This window comes from Halictus rubicundus, chromosome 14, assembly GCF_050948215.1.
Source record: "Halictus rubicundus isolate RS-2024b chromosome 14, iyHalRubi1_principal, whole genome shotgun sequence".
NCBI lineage: Eukaryota > Metazoa > Arthropoda > Insecta > Hymenoptera > Halictidae > Halictus > Halictus rubicundus.
Window position 1 is genome coordinate 6,973,830 of NC_135162.1, and position 20,498 is coordinate 6,994,327.

At 40.2% G+C, this 20,498-nt stretch overlaps 1 protein-coding gene across 4 annotated transcripts in view; it reads right to left on the reverse strand.

Annotated features, from left to right (window-relative positions):
- LOC143361112 (uncharacterized) overlaps positions 1-20,498 on the reverse strand; it is a 45,205-nt gene that overhangs the window by 18,937 nt on the left and 5,770 nt on the right. Inside the window, exon 1 of one of the 4 annotated variants that reach the window (XM_076800375.1) lies at positions 15,589-15,698. The exons of 1 other annotated variant lie outside the window; for it this stretch is intronic. In XM_076800375.1, coding sequence (XP_076656490.1) covers positions 15,589-15,638 — 50 coding nt within the window. In that variant the 5' untranslated portion in view covers positions 15,639-15,698. Of the gene's footprint in view, positions 1-15,588; positions 15,699-20,498 lie in introns of those variants that run through there. 2 more of the 4 variants (XM_076800378.1, XM_076800379.1) reach the window with 2 other exon arrangements.

Sequence of the window (20,498 nt, forward strand, 5' to 3'; positions counted from 1 at the left end):
TCGCCAGTCGAGTGCTAACCGCTGACAGTGTGCCTATGGGAGCATCGAGGCACGAAGGTTTTAGTTACAGTGTTCACTCTATATATGTCCCGAATGCCTAGTCGATAAATGTCCCAGAGGCCCGAGGCCTCCAGAGCTTCGCTGTTCTTTTCTACGCTCGGCGTGGGTCAAAGTATCTCCTGGTCGATACTTGTCATTGGGCAGACCCGTGTTTTGGACATATATCGTGTAAACACTGTACTTACGCCTGCGGAAAGGTCAGGGAAGTCGACGTGTTCGTGTTGTGAGAAACTTGTGTGTGAATGTGTAAAAGTGCATAAACTCTGAGAAGACTTATATTTAATTTCAATCGTGTAAAATGGATGCTGTTGCTGGAGGTACGTAAAATATTCACGTGCACTATACATTTGTAACGGAACCTACTAATTATTCCCAAAACAATAACAGTGAACACGACAGATAAATAATACATTTTTTCAACATTTTTTTAAATCCGTCCACTGCTGTAAATCGCGGCTACTAACACACACACACACACACACACACACAATCCGGCAGTCTGCTAATCAGTTTTTCTACCATACTCTTACGTAACGGAACAATTCTCGCGCCCGCAGAACACATTATGCATACTACTTCGTCGATGTTCGTAATACATACTCGGTTTGCCTAGCAAAAGTTTTTTTTTCATTTGGCGGAGCGCTGTAAAAGTTTGTTAATTAATTGCACGGTAAATCCCCGGGTGCATCTGGGGGATCATGCAGCCGGTTAAACTTCTCGTGTCTAAAACTCATTAGCTCGAAACCGGTAACCGTTAACCCGTCGTTAAACTCTTCGAAAATGGCAGTAACACACGTGTCCCTCGGACTCGCATTTCGCGAGCAATTAAACTCGAATTTCTCTCGGTGGAACACGTTCGACGGATCAAGTAGTTCCGAAGGGTGACAATTTTTTTCTGTTTTTATTTTTTTTTTTATATTTTTTTGCGGACCAAAAATTGCTCTGAACAAAAATGTGTCGCAACATAACTGGCACAACGACGACCGAGCCAGACGATACTGTCGGAGAAATTGAAAATCGTTGATTGACCGATGTTCGGCTCCGGTGAACAGGTAAAAGCAAGACTTGTTGATTCTGCAGCGAATAGCCTAGCGATTATGCGCGAAGAAAGCGTATTTCGTGAACTCGGTGGTTCGTACACCCCGCGTGACAATTATTTGAAACACCATAGAAAACCGCAGCAACGCAAGACGCGTCTGAGTGCACACTAGAATTTTCTATTGCGTCCTTGAAATGTATCCTCTCAGAATCAGTCCCTCAAATATTTATTACAACGCGTTGTTGAACGATATCTCTACGAATAAACGAATGGTACGCAGAAAGAAGAAATTCTTCCACGCACAGAAACGCTCGATACTCGATACATGTGCAGAACACGGGACTAGCTAGTGACATATATCGGACAGGAGATACTTTCTTTGATCCGTGCCAAACGTAGAAAAGGACAGCTCGGTAAATGGTAGTGGGGATAGTTCTGGGACTCCTATTGGTCAGGTATTTGGGACATATACAGTGAATTCTCGATATATGTCAACAACACGGGCCCTGGCAGCGTCCAAAGGACATACTCGAGCCGTTTTATGTTTACACCCCTCGGTGTCCGAGGTTTCTCGTGGCCTCTCACGAGGTATACGTTTATCATATACGACGTATATCATACAGGCCTTGGCGACATATATAGAGAGATCACTGTATAGAGTAAACGCTGTATTAGTGTTTTATAGCGTTGTCGTTTACCATAGATGCGAGTAAAACCTCCATTATGGGAGCAGGGATAATGGCGTAATTATATTCGATTTATTTTAACTAATTTTTCAAATTCGTTATTATTAAGAAAACGTGACTTGAGATTTTCGTGGGACAGTTCACGTTTCGATCGATCGGTATAATGTCCCCAGGTTTAGTCTAGTAATAGGAATGATTTCAGTCGAACGTGCACACCTGTTGCAAGCCTAATCGCCGAAGATAAGATCAGGGAAACGATTGACGAAGCGTATGCAAAAAGAACGATCGCGTTACGTAAAACGGTTGGTTTTCATTGCCGCGGAAAAACGCCCGGCATTGCTTCGGTATTTCCGAAACATGGTTAAATCGAGCACTAAAACATACTTTACGTTGCTATTCGCTCTTTAATAGCCGTGCACGGAGATTCCTATGGTGTACAACGGTACCACCGTGTAGTTTTTCCATCGTGTAATCCTCCCTCGTTATTTAAAACCTTTGGCAAAAATTCTTAACCTCTCGTGGTCGACGATCGATAAAACGACTTTAAAACGCTAGATTTACGGGAACCGTCAAAATGACGGATTCTAATATTTTTAAATTGCGAATATTGAGATTGTAAAAATACATCCATGAGCAATTATTCAACAAATTGATTTCTTCTGGTATATATTATTAAATAAATGGCTACAAACTTTGATAGATACATTCATGTTATTTTTATAAAATAATGTAAGATAGTAATTTTTAGTGCTCCGTAAACCTAGTGTTAAAAAAGTCGCACATCAATTTTTAAGGTGTCGTTGGAAAGAGGAAGCTTCACTCTTCAAATCTATGGTGGTCGCGGAAAAAATTGTTTAATTTTTCACAAACGTTCGAACGTATTGCATTTTCGAGAAAACTGCTATAAAAATGTTATAATAATAAATAAATATAAATTTATTTTTGAGAATCGGTTATTCAGTGTTCAAATATTTCTTGGACTGTGTGGTATTATATTAATCGTGCATTGGACAAAATCGGTAATGGCATAAGATACGACAGTTTGCCTGAAATTTTTAAATAGAAAGCAAACGTTCACTATAATATGCGTGTGCACGCAGCGAACGTGCTCCAAAAACTTCGCGCATGCACAACGAGCGAACATAAAACTGTTCTAGCCGCGTTAAGCTCAATTAAACGTCAGAAAAACAGCAACCATAAGCACACACAGAAATACTTTCGACAGTTCTACATAGTCTGCTTCAAGAGAAATGCACGATACAGTGTCGGCATTCAAAAGGATCGAGGCACGATCGACTAATTTCCTCTTCGGGAGTTATGCTTTTCGGATTCAGGAGTCATCAATTTTTTCATCTTCCTCGAATTTCCCACAACCAACACAGAAAACAATTTTCCCCAAAAATCCACAATGTATCAATCACCATCATTCAGAAATTCTGGTTAATATCGGGACACAGAAAATCGGATAAAATTCCCATAATCCACGGATAAAATAATTTTCCCCAAAAATTAACCATCTATGAATGACTATCGTCCAGAAATCCTGGTTAATATCGCTCCGATTTAGTCCCAGAGAATTCAAATCAAAGGGGCACAGAAAATCGTACAATTAAATCGCTGAGGAAGGGTCAAATTTCCCATAACCCAGAGAGAAACAATTTTCCCCAAAAATACCGAATCTATGAATCACTATTGTCCACAAACCTGGTTAATATCGCTCCGATTTAGTCCCAGAGAATTCAAATCAAAGGGGTACAGAAAATCGTACAATTAATTCAACAAGGAAGGGTCAAAATTCCCATAATCCAGAGAGAAATAATTTTCCCAAAAATTAACAATCTATGAATGACTATCGTCCAGAAATCCTGGTTAATATCGCTCCGATTTAGTCCCAGAGAATTCAAATCAAAGGGGCACAGAAAATCGTACAATTAAATCGCTGAGGAAGGGTCAAATTTCCCATAACCCAGAGAGAAACAATTTTCCCCAAAAATACCGAATCTATGAATCACTATTGTCCACAAACCTGGTTAATATCGCTCCGATTTAGTCCCAGAGAATTCAAATCAAAGGGGTACAGAAAATCGTACAATTAATTCACCAAGGAAGGGTCAAAATTCCCATAATCCAGAGAGAAATAATTTTCCCCAAAAATTAACAATCTATGAATGACTATCATCCAGAAATCCTGGTTAATATCGCTCGGAGATTGTCCCAGAAAATTCAAATCAAAGGGGCACAGAAAATCGTAGAATTAATTCGCCAAGGAAGGGTCAAAATTCCCATAACCCAGAGAGAAATAATTTTCCCCAAAAATACCGAATCTATGAATCACTATTATCCACAAACCTGGTTAATATCGCCCCGATTTAGCCCCAGAGAATTCAAATCAAAGGGGCACAGAAAATCGTAGAATTAATTCGCTAAGGAAGGGTCAAAATTCCCATAATCCAGAGAGAAATAATTTTCCCCAAAAATCCACAATCTATCAAACACTATCATCCAGAAATCCTGGTTAATATCGCTCCGATGTAGCTCCAGAGAATTCAAATGAAAGGAGCACAGAAAATCGTACAATTACTTCGCTAAGGAAGGGTAAAAATTCCCATAACCCGGAGAGAAATAATTTTCCCCAAAAATCCACAATCTATCAATCACTATCATCCAGAAATGCTGGTTAATATCGCTCCGATTTATCCCCAAAGAATTCAAATGAAAGGAGCACAGAAAATCGTACAATTACTTCGCTAAGGAAGGGTCAAAACTCCTATAACCCAGAGGGAAATAATTTTCCCGAAAAATCCCGAATCTATGAATCACTATTGTCCACAAACCTGGTTGATATCCCTGGTCAATGTCCCAGAAAAAATGGAAGGATCACGGATCCGGGGATCACTCGCGATCGGATCACTGTCGCGGCGCACTGTCCGCGTGTCTGAACTTGACAGAACTTGGCAGAGGGGTCTGTCGCAACGACAGGAGACAGACCGACAAAATCGCAAAAGAACGTAAGGAATCGTTCGTCGGCGACTATAGAGTAGTGGAACAATGGTGTCGAACGAGGCGATGCGACGCGGTCAAAGGAAGCGTCCTCGTTTCGACGCGGCGCGTGAAGAAGGCTCCATGGCTTTCTTTGCACAGCTCGAGCTCTCGAGGTATCCTCGAGCTCTCGGCCCGGTACAAACCGCACGACAGAACGAACAAAACTGGCACGAGTCGGGCCACGAGAAAGAGAGACGGCCCTCCTCTCTCGGAGAGGAAAGGTGGCCAATTAGCCGTTACTCGGTGCACATGCCTTTACCAACTATCCAGCGCAGCTGCAGCGCCGCTCCATCGCATCGCACGCTTCTCCGGATTCACGTTCTGTTCTGTTCTGTTCTGTTCTGTTCTGTTCCCTTCTGCCTCGCAGACGCGCATCATGCACCGCCGAGACACACCGTCTTTCCATGTCTCTCCGCCTCTATCCTCCTTCTGTACACAATCCCATTCTCCTTTTGTCTCGACCCTTCTCACCCGGTGACCGTCAATTCGATTCAGTGAAACAAATAAACAGTTAAACACGTTGAACGTTGCGCGAACTTTGTGTGCTTCGCCCGCAAGTTTCTTCGATTTCATTCATTGATAGCGTTATTAACCCATTTGCATCATGGGTCATCCGTTTTTAAACGGCCAAACGTCAACCGGCTATAGAGGACCCCAAATGGAACAGCTTTCACCCCTAACACTTTTTTTGATTCGGTCTTGATTTTTAGATAATTGCAAAAACCCGTCATTTTTCGCGTTCACTTAGGATTAAATATATTAGGACTGCGATTATGTATCTTGATGATTTTTCCTTTGTTTGGTTTAAAATAAATAGTGGCATCTTTAGTCAACTTTTTTGTATGACCTTTGGATCTTGGTTTTTTTTTTACATGGGGCACGCCGTGGAGACTGAATGAAATAACTTCGAATCAAAAAAAGTGTTAGGGGTGAAAGTTGTTCCATTTGGGGTCCTCTACAGCTGGTTGACGTTTGGCCGTTTAAAAACGGATGACCCTGTATATGCGCTCAATTTTCCTGGTCACTATCGCCGGAGCCGTACGCACACGCTCAACTTTGTTGGTCGCTGTCATTATTCGTTAGCTAAAAAGTAGAAATGGAGGGTGTTGTTGAAAGTAGTAATTCTGATTTTTTCTTGTAACGCTGAAATATGAAGTTCTGAAGTTCTGTGGAGTGCTTGAAAAAGTTTGGCGATCAAAGGACTTCTTTTCATATTTTCTTATAATGCAAATGGGTTAGGGACAATTTTTAGTTACTCGAAAATGAAGTCCCCACACTATGATCATCTTTATCGTTCTTAAGCAATACAATGGTCACCGGTGACCTACGTGGCGTTCAACGTGTTGCTCTGACATAGATCGTGTAGGCCTACTATTTTCTCGCGACACCTACTTCTTGCGAACACCGACTAAACTGATGGAGAAATTCGATAAGGATTTAGGTCCACGGCGAGTCAAGAATTAATTCATTATAGTGTATTATTATTGTCCACAGAGGAGCTCAAATAAATCATTAACCCATTTGCATTATTAGCGTATATATATATACGCTCAATTTTCCTGGTCACTATCATCGGAGCGTATATATACGCTCAATTTATTTTTTCTTATAATGCTGAAATATGAAGTTCTTTTACTTGTAGTCATTTTTGTACTTAAATATAATAAAACAAAAGTTTGGTGATAAATGCGTTCTTTTCATGTTTCCTTATAATGCAAATGGGTAATGGCAACCGCGATGGTTCTGACACGATCTTATCAGAAATCGTATTAGAATGATACAGTGAATCCTTGATCTAAGCCCAATCCTCGGGTCCTGTGACATAGATCGTGTAGGACGGCTACTATTTTCTTGCGAACGTAGAAAAGGACAGCGCATGTAAATGCAGATAGGCGAGCTAACTAAGAACGTGTAGCTCCGCCCGGCTTGGATCGAGACTTTACTGTACTTCCCTTATATTGCATGATTTTGAAGGCGGAGGCCCTTCTGAACACTATTTTCTCGTTTATATTAGAATTGGAATTGTTTCGTTGATTTAAAGAACGATTTATAATTTTAAATATATATGTAATAGAAAAGACGAACGACTCAATAATAAATGATTTCGCCATGATCCAGTTTAAGAAATTATAAAATCCATGTTGTACCGTATACGCTGTTTCTCTGTAGTTAAACCATGGATCGAATTCGTGTATGATACTTTCGAAACGTATTACTGAGATCCATGCTTTCAGTAAAACAGAGTCGAACCAGTGACTTCGCTATAGTCATTCTATAGGGCCAAGGGTGGTCACGTGACTTGTGCAGAGTCAGCAGGTCGGTAACTGCAGTATAATTTCCGTTCACAGTTCCGAAAAGTCGAGGCAGGTGAAACCATTTTTCGTCTAATTTTGTCGGTAACGTGGTCGCTCTACCTTATCGCGAATCTGCGTAGTCACGGCCTTTGAATTCTGTCGCAAAATGTCGGGACTGAAAAAGGGTATTAAATCACACTCCCCCTTGAACAGGATATAGTCTGTAGCTGTAAAGATTCATAATTGGTACATGGTTCGTATCCCGTAGAGTGTTTGAAACACTATTCGAAGATGTAGTCCTTGTCGGGGTAGCGCGAGTGTTGGAAAGCGCGAGCGATTTAAACGAGCACACGGCAATGATAACTATCTAAGATTTCCCGTGCAAGAATAACCATGTCAGTTTAAAGGAAGAAACAGTCTTCAAACGATGCGGACGCGCCTCTCATCTCCGGCTTGCGCGTCGTCCGCGACAAGAGTGGAAGAAGCGGAAAAAATAAGATAAAATGTCGAAGAAGAACCGAAAAAAGAAGGGAACGAGAGGAGGAGGAGGAGGAGGAGAAGAAGAAGAAGCAACACGACGAGAGAGCTCTAGTAAATTACACGGCGAGTGCGCGCGCGCGCGTGTCAAGGAACGAGACAGAAAGAGAGAAGAGCGTGTGTGTGTGTGTGTGTGTGTGTGTGTGCCGAGACTACGAGACGGTGGATAAAAACTGAAATGATTTTATCAAGACGCGTCCAGCAGCACGCAGTTTCTTCCGCTTTCGCGACAAGAGGCGTAAAAGTACGGCCGCGGAAAACAGTATAATAATTGGAGAACGAAGATGCACGGCCGAGCGAGTACCGCTATTCCGGCTGACCGGAATCACTGCTCTGGAACAGCACGGTACTCTTCTACTTCGACCGGACACGAAGAGTATCTACGAAAACACGTGCCACTACGGCAACACCTGCTCGCAACGCAAACACGACGCTTTCCAAGATGTCGTGCTCGGATCCGTTCATCGAAGATCGATTTTTATTCAGAGATTCTAGGACCCACATCTTCAAGATCGAGTGGCGTTGGACTTGGCCTCATTGTGGGACCCAGTACAAGCAGACAATGATTGAAACTGGTCGCTGGAAAATTAGGAATACTAGATAATTCGGGGTTTAGATGGAAGCCACATCTTCAGGGTCAGTGTCCTTGGACTCGATCACCCTGAGGGACCTAGTACAAGTAACTAATGATTGGAACTGGTCGCTGGAAAATTAGGAATACTAGATAATTCGGGGTTTAGATGGAAGCCACGTCTTCAGGGTCGGTGTCCTTGGACTCGATCACCCTGAGGGACCTAGCGCAAGGAACTAATGATTGGAACTGGTCGCTGGAAAATTAGGAATACTAGATAATTCGGGGTTTAGATGGAAGCCACGTCTTCAGGGTCGGTGTCCTTGGACTCGATCACCCTGAGGGACCTAGTACAAGTAGTTAATGATTGGAACTGGTCGCTAGAAAATTCGGAACACTAGACAATTCGGGGTTTAGATGGAACCCACATCTTCAAGGTCAGTGTCATTGGACTCGATCCCCTTTGCTGAACCTAATGACTTGAAATGGTTACGAAATTTTTAGTATTCAGATAAGGAATGTTAGTTACTCTGGGTTAGGTACTCTTCGTCTTCAACCGGACACGAAGAGTATGCTGCCCTTGGAGACACGTGTGCATAGGACAACATCTGTTTCCTCGTCCAAATGACTCATTTTAAACCCTAGCTATCTAAATCCTTACAAATGTATTTTTCTTCAGAGCTTGTAGGACCCACATCTTCAAGGTCAGTGTCGTTGGACTCGATCACCTTGAGGGACCTAGTACAAGTAGCTAATGATTGTAACTGGTCGCCAGAAAATTCGAAACAATAGATAATTCGGGGTTTCTGTGGAACCCACATCTTCAAGATTAGTGTCGTTGGACTCGATCACCTTGAGGGACCTAGTACAAGTAGCTAATGATTGTAACTGGTCGCCAAAAAATTCGGACACTATGTAGACAATTCGGGGTTTAGATGGACCGATTGTAATCCTGGGACTGTGTTAGGTACAGCGATTTCTCTATATATGTCGCTAAGGCCTGGATGATAAACGTCGTTAAGGCCTGAATGATAAACGTCGCTAAGGCCTGGATAATAAACGTCGAGGAATTATCCCCACTACCGCGAAGTATATCCCGTGAGATACACCAAGGAGTGTAAACATAACACGACTCGGGTAAGTGTTGGTGACATATATCGAGAATTCACTGTACTTCTTTACAGATTCCTGGACTTCCTTCCTTGTGGGACTTAGGACAAGTAGCTATACCTAGACAGCTTCTGTTTCTCGGAACAGATGCATTTGCTTAACACGTTAAGCGCCAAGGGACCGACACTAGATTTTTAGGTTAGGCGACGCGTCGGTCGACTCGGAGAGGTGACCTCTGTTTGTATACAAACTTGAGGTTACTTGCAGCGTGAACGGAACGTCCATAGATACAAGCTCGGCGCTGAAAAATCCGCGTGTTGTACTTCTTCGTGATCCAGCACATCTTTCTGGAATAAATTTTGCACGAACACGTCGCTTTTGTGCACTATGAAACGACACTGTACAGGATCTGTCGCAGTGCAATCTGGAGTCAACGACAGCGCCACCGATCTATTATTCGCAGCATCATGCAATCCTCAGGGTTGTCACGCGAGCATCCGCGATGCAGCTTTGCGCAATTCGCAACAGACGTTGCCCCGAATATTGCAACGCATTGCGCCAGAACGAGAATGAAAGGATCGTCCTGTCAACGAGAACACACCGTCGCTCGCGTTCGTCCCGGTCGCGTTACATGCGAATTAAGATTAGGCTTCTACGGTGCACGGCCATAATTTCGCGGGAGTCGCTGGCAAGAGCCGATAATTCATCGCGGTTACTGTATTTAGTGAAAGTATCGCCGAGATGAGAGTGTCTATAGACAATGCGCACCGCGCGTACACAGTTGCGGAGCGGAGAAGAAATTGTTCGGCGCGGATAATAAAGCGATGCGCTCAGATAAGATCAGAAACCGAGGAAGTTGCAATTACAACGGAGAGCACGGCTGTTTTGAAATTCGCGAAACGCCTCGCTCGCGCCAGTGAGACTCCCTAGAATGTTGCTGAAAGATCGTTGCCACCGGAAGGAAAAAAATATTAATTAGGAGGTGTTAATTGGTGGCTGGTTGTACGCAATCGAAATGTGTCCTTCTTCTCCCAAGTCGGGGTTCGACAATCCTCGGAATTCAATGCGGAGAATTTCTAAATCAATTTCTCAGGAACATTGTGTTCCCAAACCATAAACAATATTTCCAACTATTGTACAGATCAGATTTCACCCGACACTTAAGCTAGACAATTGCACCCGCTATCCAAACACTAGTTGCTTCGATGATTGGTTCGGATAGTAGAGGTTCTGCTCTGTTGAGGATTAAACGTACTGCCGCACAAGAAGTCTCGTGGAAGGACTGCGGAGCTGATTGGTCAGAGTGGAACGGACACGCCTCCAGCAGCTCTCTATTGGCTAAAGCGGTTGCACATACTGTACAGCGTGTGACGTCAAAGCCTAACGATTGGACTACTGGAGCGTCAGCGGGGGGGATTATGCGCGCCGAATTGTGTCATGTTGGGGCTCATTTTAATCAGGAGAACGTCAACAATATGTTCATGAAGGTTTGAGAAATGTAATTAACCCCAACTTTCAAATTGGGGAATTGAATTAACACTAAACCTACCACCGACGGTCGAAATGACCGGTTCCAGATTTTTTATTTTACAATTACTGAAATTATAGGATGCTTTCGCGGGAAATGATTAAATAAATATATTTAGTAGAGCATGTACTATAATACGGACCGCACAAAATCCAAATAAATTTAACCTCGTCATTTTTATAATTCATTTAATTTATAATTCATTTTATCGGTTATTTTTAAGGCTCGGTAGGTTTAGTGTTAAAAATAGAATGAAAATTCTAATGCTTCTATCCCGTTTCTCATTGATAATCCCGCATCTTTTTAAAATTTCTTTTTTTTTTTCTATATTTCTCGATTCAGAAATTATATTCGAAATTGGAATAAAAATTCTGTCGATTTATTTCAGTGCTTCGATTCCATTGCTCGTTGTTGATAGCCTACAAAATTCGAGTTGAGTCGACCGTTGTGTATTTTAAGGTAACGACGTTGCTTTAGCTTTCCCATTTCCATTGCCAGCGCGAAGACCTAAGTGAAAATCGAATAAAGGCACACATGGTGATTCATCGTCATTCACACGGTAAATCGTCGCGGCACGTGAGCCTCATTAAACCCACCTTGGAAACAGCTGAGGGTTGATAAAGCAAACATTACGTAATTCTCTCCTGGAGAACGCGACACGGAATATTGCCGGTAGTTCAAGGGCGAATGAGGTTGCTGCATACTGTTCGTGTGTGCGCGTACGTGCATTGGGAACTGCAATCTACATCGTAATATATCGCGCATTGCCTGTTCGAGAGCGAAAGCATACGATCCATTACTCTTCTGAAAATTTACCGAATAGTCTACCTTTATTTACAGACGAATAGAAAAATATCAATTGCAATACAAAAAAAAACAACTGAAACTTTTGAAAAGGTAGATTAATTAGTTAGAAGAAAAAGATTATTTTTGGACCCTAGCACTACGATTTATTTCACTGTTTCAGTAATTAGAACTTTTTGGTAGTTCGTAATTTCTGTGAAAAAAAGAAAAAAAATCTATTAAAATGGAATAGATATTCTAAATTTCTTCAAAATAGAATTTTATTCCGGTTTAAAGGAAATTAATAACTAGACTGCGGATTTTATGCATTTATGACAAAAATGGGTAGGCGTATTTTAAAACGGTAAAAACATTAGAAAAATTTTAAAACACTGTTACACTATTTTCAACCTATTAAACATATTAAGAGAGAAAATAAATTTTTATTTCACTCCAGTCAGTTGCAATTCAGGTAGAAAATTTTTATTTTGCTATACATATTTATTAGAGTTTGACTCGACATTGTAGGGCGAGGGGTCAAGGACATTTCTTTATTATTCTTATGATAAAAAATCAATCGCTTGTCCGTCTGGAATAAAGTATTGTCTCAGTAAAGAAATGGTACTGTAGATTTGGTGGTCAGTCGAGCAGTGTAAATTAACGATATTTGTCACACCACGATAAAAATGGCAACGTGCTAATAGATTACGTCTCTCGAGGATGACGGCTATCAAGATCACCGGTTCGGCTTCCGGTGTCCGGATCATTACGAACACGCCGCAATTTGATCCCCGAGGTCGCCACAGCGGAGGAAGATGGAATAACACAAAATGAAAGATCGACGGATCATTGGGCGGGATCATTATGCGCTGACAATGTCACGTGACCTGCAGACGTTATTGCACAATCGTCGATATGCTATTTTCGGTTGAGCAGAGGTCGAGAGGTCGATTGAAGTTAAACAGAAATGTAATCGATCCTTTCAAACGATGAAGAATCGTTCCAAAGATACAAAAAATATTTTTTCGTTTGAAAAATGCAAAAAAATAATTTTTTAGACGATTGCAACTCGATGCAAAATCGTCGTTTAAATGATGATCTATAGATGGATCTTCCTGTGGAGTAGATTGAAAAATGTGAAAGTTGAAAATAACTATCGAATTTTACTCGCACGATGCACAAGAGTAATAAATATAGTGTGCGGTTATATTTATTCTCAGGTATTATGTACATGTTAAGGAAATGCTTAATAGAGCGTGCGAAAAGCAGTTGAGTGAAAATTCTACTTTATTTTTTCAGTGATCTTTTTACTCTTCGAGAGAATTTCGATCGAATAAGACCGGTGATCGAAATCGATAGTCCATAGTTTATGTAATGTTTAATTTTCAGAAGCATGCGTGTCGTTCTCAAATTAATAATCATTAATGGTGGAAAGATATCGCAGGTAGAAGCACACGGAAGAAAGTTGAACTGAAAATCCCGCAGACGTTTCTTTTTCTGCGAAATTAAATAGAGCGTTGTCGCGTTTGCATGCGCAACGTTGGAGAAGGTCGCCATTTTCCGCTGATCAGGTGAATTTATTGCATCGGTGCCTCCGAGCGATCGAATCAACAACGATTTATTTTCTAATTACATGTTTGCCAAAGTGATTAATTGGCAACGATCGAGCGCTTCGATTGCGCGCATTAGTATCTAAAAACGTACTAGTTGCTCGGTGCAACACATATCTAAATATTCGCATAGTTCGTCGCAGAAGTTTCGCAGAAATGAATCGCAAATTCAATTCGAAGCACGAAAACGATGATATCGAAATAATTTTTTCAAATTCTATATTCGCAATTTCAATAAAATTGTCTTATACATTTAATTTACTAATAAAATTCATGTTTAAATAATTTTTTAAAATTTACCCATTTTAACTAAAATTTTCAAATTTAATTTACGAATAAAATTTATATTCAAATAATTTTTCATAATTTCTATTAAATTGTCATACAAAAATATTATTATTGTCCTATTATTATATTATTGGTATTATCCTAGCCTGTCCTATCCACTGTCCTAGAATATCCTAACCTATCCTATCCCCTGTCCTAGCCTATCCTAACCTATCCTAACCTATCCTAACCTATCCTAACCTATCCTAACCTATCATATCCCCTATCCTAGCCTATCCTAACCTATACTAGGCTATCCTATTCCCTATCCTAGCCTACCCTAGCCTACCCTAGCCTATCCTAGCCTATCCTAACCTATCCTATCCTTTCAGAAGTGACCCAGAAAAATTGCACGCGTAAATTCGTATTGTCGACTCGCATGTTCATAAAAAAAGCAACACGGTGCACGACAAGTGAATTTAATCATCCGCAATTTCTACCATACTGCAACTTTCGCAAAAAGAAAGCAACGTGTACGTCAACGTTCCCTTAATAGCATGAAATTTTCCAACATCTTCTTGTTCCCAAGATCGCCACGACGTTAACAACAGCACTCATTAATTTTTGCCTTGACCGGCGCTCATTCTCTTTCATACTCTCCATTGAAATTTTTCTTGTATTTTGATTATTTCGCGTCTTGCCGTCTTCCGAATAGGCTGCTGATGCAACGCAGTAGTATGTCAACGCGTAATAATCGATAATTAGTCTGCTGGTTGCATAACTCGTCATTGTACGATAGTACATATGTTCGGACGGGCCAAAAATGTACGCGCAACACAAGACAATACAATCGGCGGACGTCTGAAGCGGAAGGCCTTGGAAATTTTTGCATATTTGCACGCCTCAACGTTCTAGCGCCGAATCACGGTTTCCTAAGGGACTCTTGGTTGAATGGAAAATTAATCGATTTTTCAAAAAAAATTGTGCGATGGTGTACTCGTTTAACAGAATCCTTGGGGAATATTCTCGCAAAGTTTTACTCGCAAATCTGCAAAATCGATGGAATTATGGCTGCGAAAGTGCGGTCACGCTGCATGGCGGTAATAAATGAAAATCTAGACTCGTTAAATCCACAAATGAAAGTTTATTTGACGTATAAAAAAATACTAAACATCGAACATACCAAAAGACTGTTTTGATCGAACTTTAATACAGCGTTTACTCGATATATGTCCACGACACGGTTCCACCCAGGGACATATATCGGCTAGGAGATACTATTCTTTGATACATTGATGAACATAGAAAGGGAGAGCGAAGCTTCTCACGGGGTGTACCCCACGGTAGTGGGAATTGTTCTGGGACTTTTATTGGCTAGATATTTGCGACATATATCGAGTAAAGATTGCATTCCGGGGAAAAAATGCAAGACATTTGCTTTTATGGATTGCAATTCTCGTTACGGCTCTCACATTTGGAGACGGAATAGTTCAAGGAGTGCATAAAACACTCTTGGCAAAGTGATATTTAAAGAATGGGTGTGACGCAATTTGCAAATTCACCGTTGCAATTACTCGATTAAAATTAATTGAGTCACGGATCGATAAAGCTCGCGAAACCGTGGTTCATTTTTCATTGTTGCAATTTTTCATGTCATTTCAGGCAAAAACAAAAAGAACACCGCCGAACATGAAAAATTTAAACAAATTATCCAAAAACCGTAAAATAATTTACAAGCGGAAAAATTTTAAATAATTCATTCTCAACAAAGAGATAAATCGGTTTAGAATGTAACGCAGCTTTGTAACACGTAGAACGTGAAGAAAATGGCATTGAGAGAGCATTTTATTTTGAAGAATAAAAAATACTACAATCTCAGGATACAATCAACTATGACCAAGGTAGTTAGCTTGTCAGAATTAATCATTTTATACTAAATTTCTCGGAATGGTAGATGGCAATGCATTTGCAGTTCGCAGAGATATACACGTAAATCATTTAAACAAACTTATTGTGCAAACTATGTATGTGCATCTTCGAGAGGAAAAAATCATTACTCACGGATTACACGTACGGTGTTCACATTCTTCTGCACAACTTTCAACGATCATCGATAAGCGAATCTTTCGATTTTTAGAATAACAGAAATAATATTGTTCAACACACTGCAATAAAGTGCACTTTCGAGAGAACCAGTTTGACGAAGACTGGCGCTCGAGAGCTTGATGATTTCGATGATTAGATTACAGGGCGAACATTCCAGGCACGTGTGCAATCCACCGATTGGTAAGCAATCGTCGGGCGACGATTACGAGAAAGGAGTCCGGGTCACTTTTGACCCGTATTCAATTTCTCTGTGACGTAAGGAGAGCGAACTTTCTCAGACTTGTGATCTAAATACATTAACAATTGTCAATATGCGCCATACTTCTTCGAATTTCGAACGATTTTTACCGGATGAATTACAAAGTTATGGCATATTCGTGAAATAGAATTCAGTATTGTTGGACTGTATGTTCAACACGTCGACAGATGGCGCTGGAGTCGCGCGTCTCTGTTGCTTGCCGTTGTTTCGGCGTCCATTTCTTCTTCTTGCCTTTATTTTTATGTAAATGTTCTCTGTCCCTTGTGTTTTGTATTTCTTTCACTCCTTGACAAGCATAAATATATAATTATTTGCGTATTACATACACAGGCTCACGAAAGTATTCGAACAATGGTATATCCCTAATTCAAAGGGACACAGACTGTACAGTATACAAATTATGTTTTAAGTATGAATTGTTTACACAGCTGGGTAAAATAGTATTTTAAATAGTACATAATCCTATTTATTTGAAACTATACGTACGACTTTGAAAATAAAATATTTTATTTGATGCAATAAGTTTTTTAAAATAGTATTTCCAAATAGTATTTTATTTGAAGAATGTTAAAAATATTTGGATTTAATCTCGAAATATTTTATCCCTTTTATTTTAAATATTCATGCCGAAAATAATGGTTCGTATTCAATACAACTATTTTATGCCAGATTATTGAAATAAAATATTATATTTTGTGTTTCAGATTGTTAATTGGAAATATTTTATTTGATGATTCAGATTTTTGAAATACAAATATTTTATTTCGTGGTTTATATCATCGAAATAAGAATATTTTACTAAAATATTTTACTGTAAAATATTAAATAGTACTTAAAATATCTATTTCGCCAAATATAGCCCACCTCTGATTGTGTACGGAGAAAATGTGTGTACAACGTGTATTATTGAAATTATTTTAGTTTTCGAAAGACTTTGTTAGACTTAATAACACATCGTAGGTCACAAAAGTATGCGAACTGTAAGGACTGTCGTCGTATTAATAGCATTTCTAAGCAGCGGCGAACGTAAACAAACATTGCTCAGCTTACACGTTATCCACACATACTTCCCGCACACAATACGTACGATAATTTCAAAATATTTTTTATACTGTACAGTCTGTGTCCCTTTTAAGTAGGGATATATCATCGTTCGAATACTTTCGCGAGCATGTGCACATATCTTTAAGATGAAGTAACTCGGAAAACTAAGACGATGGTATTGCCTGCTTATCTCGGACAAATATTGCGCAACCGATAAAAAAAGAACGCGCGAAATTCCGTGGCCGCGAACAACACGGGTCGTCAATTTATTTTACGCGGTTGTTTTTCCCACTGTTATTACGTGAGCACAACAGCGACCGTGAAACTTTTATACAGCTCGCACGCGATAGCGTTCGATCGTTCGCGACTATCGAGTTGGCCGCGGAACAATTTTGCAAGTGAAAACTTTTTCGCAGACAATACGCCTACCGGAGACTAATTGTGTTTACGGAAACATTCTTCTAGAAAACTGAATCGACGAAACACAGAACTCCAAAGACATTCCACGAAAACAGATCTAATTTCTGCCACTTACGATTGACTCCAGACAAATCTTATTTTCCGCATAGAAATCATAAATAATAAATAGTAAATAAAGATCTTAAACTAACTACCTGATTAGCCAGAAAATTGAAACAAAGAAAAAATAAAAAAAGAAGCAGAAAATAATTATTTAAATAAAAAAAAAAATGTTCAATATACATAGCTATTAAAAATTCACAATCACAAATTTTCAGGACTGTCTTTATAGGGCTGGGAAAAATTATTATACACTTTTTAGTTCGTCTTAAAAACGTGGTGCAGTGATTTCTCTATATATGTCGCCAAGGCCTGGATGATAAATGTCGCGGAATTATCCCCACCACCGCGGGGCACACCCCGAAGCTTGAAAGGCCTCGGACCCCGAGTCGTCGACGATAAACGACGCTAGCGGGTATATTGAAAATTTTTTTTCATTTAAATCATTTCCCCCCGTATATTTTCCGGATAGTAGCAATGTTTAGGATGTTCCGTGGAATGATTCGTGCAGGCTTACGTTCGGTTTCCTTCGGACATAGGTGGGTAAAGTAATTGGACGAACGCGGAGATAAAGCCTATATTGAAGCATGACGCTGTTTAAAGTGGAAGACGGTCGCGTGTACAACCGATTCGCACCGTGAGGAAGAAACGCGTGACGAAACCGTCGCACTTTACGCTTTAAGATGGTGTTTTTGGGTCAAGTGAAATAGTAAAACGGTCGGCAGCTCGCCTTTGACGCTACGAACGCGAGCATGTTTTCAGATCTCCGTCAAAAAACCGGGTTAACGAAAGAGAATCCTCCAGTTACTGCGGACAGCGCCCTTTGTACTGCCCAATCTTCCTCCAAAACAATTTCCATAAACCTGATACAACCAACCAAACATCCAGACAATGACTCGAGTCCATTCATTTTCTAAAACAATTTAGATCGTAAACAATTAAATGTGGGTTCTCGCTTTGTGCGTTAACCCCTCGTAGGATTATCAAATTTGTTTGTATTTAATAAATTACTAAACATTTCAGTACTGTACGAGTAAACTGCACCATTTTCGTATGTACAGCATGAAAAAAATATATATAGAAGGGAAACATTCTGGGTCGGAAGAAATGTTTCGTTTTCGAGGTAAAATGGATTCGAGTGGAAAGGGTTAATTATCAAAGGCGGTCTCCGATTCGAGGAATGGACTACAGTAAAGCCTCGATCTAAGCCGAACGGAGCTACACGGTTTTAGTCGGTTCGCCTAATCCCCTCCACTGGGCGCATACTCTGCAAGGGGCCGAGAAGCTCGAGCTGCCTCGGTCCGTGTTTATACCTCCCTACACGATCTATGTCACAGGACCCGAGGATTGGACTTGGATCAAGACTTTACTGCACTATGCTAATACGATTTTTCACAAGATCGTGTCAGAACCATCGAGGTTGCCATTAATGATTTATTTGAGCACCTGTCTGGACAATATAGTACAATGTAAAAAATTAATTCTTGACTCGCTATGGACCTACATCCTTATCGAATTTTTCCACCAGTTTAGTAGGTCTTTGCCCCAGAAGAAACTAGGCTTGATCGATAAGAAGACCACCTGCCCACTTTTATTCTATTTACAGACTTCCTTCCCAACAGTATTGATATCGATATCGGTGTTGTGTCAGTGCGTCCGTGTGTCCGTGTGTCCGTGTATAGTTCCGTTCATGTCCACTGCAGAAACCTCGAATTGTGAAGAAATCGTCGATATTTAAACTGTGATAATTTCGTTTTGCACGACTTGGCAGGTGGAAAACCGAAGGCACGTTCTCTCTCGAAAATGCTGCCAATAGAAAACCTTCGTGAAAAAATTGGAAAAATTTTCGCTCTGAAAGTGTTCGGCGTGATGATCGATTCTTTTCGAGACCGTCGTGATAACAGTAGGGATTAATGGGTGCGGCCTATGCTAACTATTTCGCTGATTACACGTATCGCGTTTCACGTCGGTATCGCGACGCCATAAACGATTAGGGGGACGTAATCGCCGCTTTTTGCCGTCGAATTGGGGCAATAGAGGAAGTCAAGACTATCGCGAACACAGAGACAGAACAATCAGAAACACACACAGACCAACACAGTTCCAAACTGTGTGGAGCTTGAACGACCGGGAATAACGAATAATTGTCTTAATTGTGACATTAATTCAATGGTTATCCTAGAAGACCCGAATAAATATTTAAACCCTTTATTTACTGATGGGACTTATAAGTCCACTTCTATGAAGTTCGTTCTTCAATTGTTGGATGACAGCAAAAGCTTATTTCTCTTTGGAAGCTGGCTAGAGACAAGTACAGTGATTTCTCTGTATATGTCGCCAAGGCCTGGATGATACACGTCGCGCAATTGTGCCTACTAACCCGTGATGGGTCATAAAGCTTGAGAGGCCTAGGACGCCGAGGAGTATAATCATAACACGGCTCGAGCATGTCTCCTGGACGATACATGACACTGATAAGACCCGTGTTGTTGACATATATCGAAAATTCACTGTATATAAGATGATGTGTGGCCAAGATGGATGCTAGGATGGATTGTAAAAGATTTAAAATGGTCCATGTATTTGCATATATAAAATACTTATTTGCTTTGCATTTTGGTAAATTATAATTTTTAGTTATTATTATCAATTATGTATAATGTGAAATTTAACATGTTATGAACTTCATGAGCCGACATTATAAAATTATATACTACTTCATGGTTCATTCATTTGGAATTCGAAGTCCCAAATTATTTTCCATGTGATCAATGACCTTGGTGATGACTTATAACGAAAATTGTGCTACAGGGTGTTTACTTGCACCTAACCTAACGAAGCACTAAAAGTGAGTATTTTTCATTACTTTATAAGAAGAATGTGTCTATCCAAGTTTTCAAATAATATATTTTAAATAGTGTATTTTAAACAATGTATATCTAAAGAAATAAATTTGTTGAGTAATTCCACGTAGATGGATCTTCACGATCTTAATAATCGTGAATTAAAAATATTAGTGTTAAGTATTTAAAAAGGGTTAGCA